The sequence below is a fragment of the Cariama cristata genome, unplaced genomic scaffold (assembly GCF_000690535.1).
Source record: "Cariama cristata isolate BGI_N322 unplaced genomic scaffold, ASM69053v1 scaffold40243, whole genome shotgun sequence".
NCBI lineage: Eukaryota > Metazoa > Chordata > Aves > Cariamiformes > Cariamidae > Cariama > Cariama cristata.
In genome coordinates, this window is record NW_009608567.1 from 1 (window position 1) to 4385 (window position 4385).

Here is a 4385-nt window from a genome sequence, read left to right on the forward strand (position 1 = left end):
GGGTGGATGGTTTGGCTACGAGCGGCACCACGCCGGTTTCCGTGCAGTTTGAATAAACCAGCAAAGATCTCATCCGCCTCCGCCGTGCAAAACCACCGCTGCGGGTGGATTTTGTCGTGGCGCAGGGTCAGTCTCTGATGTCCCTATTCTTATGTCCTCCACGGAGCTGAGGAGCTGCTCCTAACTCACTTCTTCCCCTGTTCTTGCCGGCAGGCTGTCCAGGGGACGGGACTGGCATTTATAGTCTATTCTGAAGCGATCAAAAACATGGAGGTGCCCCAGCTGTACTCCGTGCTCTACTTCGCCATGCTGCTGATGCTGGGCATCGGCAGCATGCTGGGAAACACCGCCGCGATCCTCACGCCGCTGACCGACAGCAAGGTCATTGCCGCCCGTTTCCCCAAAGAGGTGATCTCGGGTAAGGGCCCGCCACGTCGCAGCGCAGGTGACGGAGCGAGAGCACGTGTGTGTGTGCAAAGGCTTTGGTGTCCCACAGCCGATGAGGGTCCCTCTTTGACCTCGGGAGGAGCAGGGAATATCAAATACGCTGCCCGAAGGGTTTGCCTGCCCTCGGGAAATCCTGCCCAGCCTGTCCAGCACCTTCCCTCGGGCGCTCTCAAGGCACTAGGGCCATCAGGGCTGTGTATTTCCAGGCTTCCCAACACACCCCAGCTCCTTCAGACCGGTGAAACTCAGAGGGCCAGGACAAATGTCAAGATACCTGCAGCGAGTGGCTCTTCGGTCACATCGCCGGTATCCCAACTGCGAACCACCTCAGTCCTGTTTGGGCATGGAAATCAGTTGTCCTGACCCTGCTGGGATGTCCTGTCCCCTGTAGGACAAGAGCAAACGGTCTCAAGTTGCGCCAGGGGAGGTTCAGGCTGGACATTAGAAAGAACTTCTTCACTGTTAGAGTCGTTAGGCATTGGAACGGGCTCCCCAGGGAGGTGGTGGAGTCACCATCCCTGGAGGTGTTCAAAAAACGTTTAGATGTGGCGCTTCAAGACATGGTTTAGTGGGTTTAGCGGGCATGGTGGCATCAGGTGTACGGTTGGACTTGATGATCTTTGAGGTCTCTTCCAACCATAATGATTCCATGATTCTATGTGCTATGACTGTGCCAGTCTAAGGAGCCCCAGTTTAAGGGCACACCAGCACCATCCCATACACAGGGACAGATCTCTTCTAAAGGGGAAAAAAATTCTCTTTCTCCTCCGAGAAAGCTGCTCCCTGACAGAAATCAGTAGAAATCCCACCAGCTTTATCGTCATGAGAAGTATGACCTTTCCCCCAGGCAATCAGCTTTCCAGGTGTAACGCAGGGTCCGTTTTATCCCCGCAGGTGCCGTGTGTTTCATTAACTGTGTCATTGGCCTAATCTTCACCATGGAGGCTGGAAATTACTGGTTTGACATATTCAACGACTACGCGGCCACCCTCTCGCTGCTGCTCATCGTGCTGGTAGAAACCATTGCTGTGTGTTACATCTACGGGATAAGGAGGTGAGAAAGAGCCTGAACCCTCCTCTCTCCATAGTGGGAGAGCTGGGGGTGTGACTGCTGGCCAAGAATAAAAAAATCCCACCTTGGGCTAAGTTTTCCCCCTCGGCTATGGTGGCGGCGAGGCGATGGGGGTCTCCCCGGCCCTGCAGACCCCTTCCAGGGGTCTGACACCTTCTCTGCGGGCAGGAGAGCACGAATGAGCCGCACCGACTGCTCCCTGCTCTTCTTGTCTTTGGTCTCGAGAGCACCCTCCGCTGAAAAATTCCATGGTGATTCCGGACGAGCACAACAGTGCCCGTAAGCCTGGTTTCAGAGGTGGTCACCTCGCACATCGCTGGCCTCCCAAGTCCTCCCCTGTGGGTAAAAGCAAGGGTCAGCATCAGGAAGGGTTTGAAACGGCAGAGGTGTTTGCACTCAGGGCATCCGAAGGAAAAGGCTTCAGCATTTGCTTTGCTGGTCCGCAAGCGCAGCGCGTGTAGACACCTGCATCGCTATTACACCCTCGGTGGGATCAAAGCCCTCGAGTCAGACCCAGGTTTCCTGCGTGATTTTAGGTACCCCCCCAGCATTAGCACTCCTTCCAAGGCAGCCGAACAACAGCGGTGAGAACAACTCAGCTACACAAAAAGGAGCAGTGTGTTCTCCGCAGTACTGCTTAATTACTGCTTTTCTCCATCAGCTTACACCAGTAACGGTCCAAACTTACCCCCCAGGCAGAATTTTGTTGGGACTTCTCCTGCTGTACCTATTTCTAGCTCCTCTGCCGCAGCCTGGGATCCTCTCGGAAGCCCTGCTATCTTTTTTACGTGGCGAGGGTGAAACCAAATGATCCTGGTGAGCCAGTTCCTCGGACAATACCTCTCTGCTCATTACTGGTCAACTGTAGCCCCCTTCCCATCGTACATACCGAATTCCGTAGGTGGTTTTGAAGTGACTCAGATCAAGGTATCGACCGAACATACACAGCTGCTCTCAAAAACGTGGTGGTGTGTTGTTTTTTTTTTTAACACAGATTTGAGAAAGATCTTTACACCATGATTGGACGCAAGCCCAACTGGTACTGGAAAATTATGTGGGCTTTTGCTAGTCCTTTGCTAATTATAAGCCTACTTATATTTTACCTCACGGACTATATCCTCACAGGAACGCTGCAATACCAAGCATGGGATGCCACACAGGTAACAGTTTTGGGTTTGGATTTTTTGTTTTGTTTTTTGTGGGTTTTTTTTGTTGTTGTTGTTTTGGGTTTTGTTTTTTAAACTTCCCTTAATTCCTGCAAGGACACAGCCTTCCCTCCTAACGCAATTGTTCCATAAAAGTGCCTTCTGAAAGCTTGCGGCCGAGGTCGGGGCCATCCCTTAATTTTGGGGAAAGGCGAAACAGAGAAAGCTTGACCTAGTGACAACGGTGCAATGGTTCTGTAAAACGGACCAATTTCCCTCTACGATTCTTAATTGACCCCTTCAAACAGTAAAATTTTACCAATGTTGAACACCCAAATATCATCTTAAAAAATACACTTTTACACAGGAAAGGTACTTGCAAAGTGTAGTGTTTTGAACAAAACTGGTGGTATTTCAACAGTACTGATCTGCTGCTAGAGCAGGTTTTTCCATTTCCACATATATTTTTCTTCACGGCCAAAACACTTTTGTACGAATGCTGAACTGTGTATTTATCACCAGGGAATTACTAGTGGCTAAGTAATCACTGGTTTCATAACCTTCCTGTGGAAATGTCCCCAGCACGCAAAACCAAATGACCCACATTGTTCTCACGTCATCGCCGTGACCGGGTGTCAGCAGGAGCCCACAGGCTCCAGGAGAGGAACACGGGAGACCTGACGGAGGTCAGGGCCCAGCCACCTCATTAAGAAACATGAATTGAGCCAAACTCTGCACTTTACCAAAGCTTTTCCCCAATATTTTTGTCAGCAGCTCTGCTCTCGTGGTCGATTTTAAGCTCGTCGGGTGGGGCAAAGCGAAGCGCTGAGGACAGCCGTGGGCTGCTCCAGCCTGCAGAGCTGCTCAGGGCTCCTGTTCAGCTACGGACACACGGCTCTGCCCCAGACCCGACTCCAGGACGCTGAAAACCGCAGAGCCCTCAGCTCCAACGCTGCTGCTTCTCTCCCTTGCAGGGGCAGCTGGTGACAAAGGATTACCCAGGCTATGCCCTCGCCGTCATCGGGCTGCTGGTGGCCACATCCACCACGTGCATCCCCCTGGGAGCACTACTGACTTTTGTACGGAAGAGACTAAAAAGTTTCAACCGTTGCGTGAACACCAACAGCTGGATTTGGGAAGACCTTACCTGCCTCGTCAGTGACCGGGCACTTCTGGAAGACAGCAGCAACCATTATTTGTAGCGGCTATTTATAGAGTTGAGAATTGTGGGTGCTATATTGACCAAAAAGTGCTCTTAGGAGGTTCCGCAATGGTTTGGAAAAAAGAAAGCTCTTCTGTAACAAGATGAAGCTTTAAAACGGCCTCTGTAAGAGAGGGAAAAATGGAAGAGCAGCTCACAAAACGCTAGCTAGCACAAATTAACCAGCGTATCAACCCATGACACAACGTTAGGTAATTCTTTTCCACTCTGTTATAGCATTGCCTATGTGGAAAAGTGAGCAACCAACTAAGCATGTTCCTGTGCCAAAGTACGGGCGAACACCCTTACCGTTCCAGAAAGGCACGCTTAAGCATGTGCGTTATTTGAAATGACATCTGTACTTCATCAACAGGTTAAAACTGTTGAAGTCTTGCAAAATGAACGTGATAACCCCTTTCCTACAAGGGAAAGGTCAGTAGGATGGCATTTGAGATAAACGTGGCCAACACCGCTTCTTTTATACTTGTGTCCAGCAAAGCAGTTTTTTTATATATATATA

At 50.6% G+C, this 4385-nt stretch overlaps 1 protein-coding gene across 1 annotated transcript; it reads left to right on the forward strand.

The window, feature by feature from the left end:
• Positions 1-213: 213 nt before the first annotated feature.
• On the forward strand, positions 214-3866 carry LOC104159304 (sodium- and chloride-dependent transporter XTRP3-like; the record flags this gene model as incomplete). Its single annotated transcript, XM_009697182.1, has 4 exons — positions 214-418; positions 1342-1501; positions 2514-2679; positions 3639-3866. Coding segments are annotated over 4 exons (759 nt in total), but the record flags the coding sequence as incomplete, so codon positions are not given.
• Positions 3867-4385: the final 519 nt, after the last annotated feature.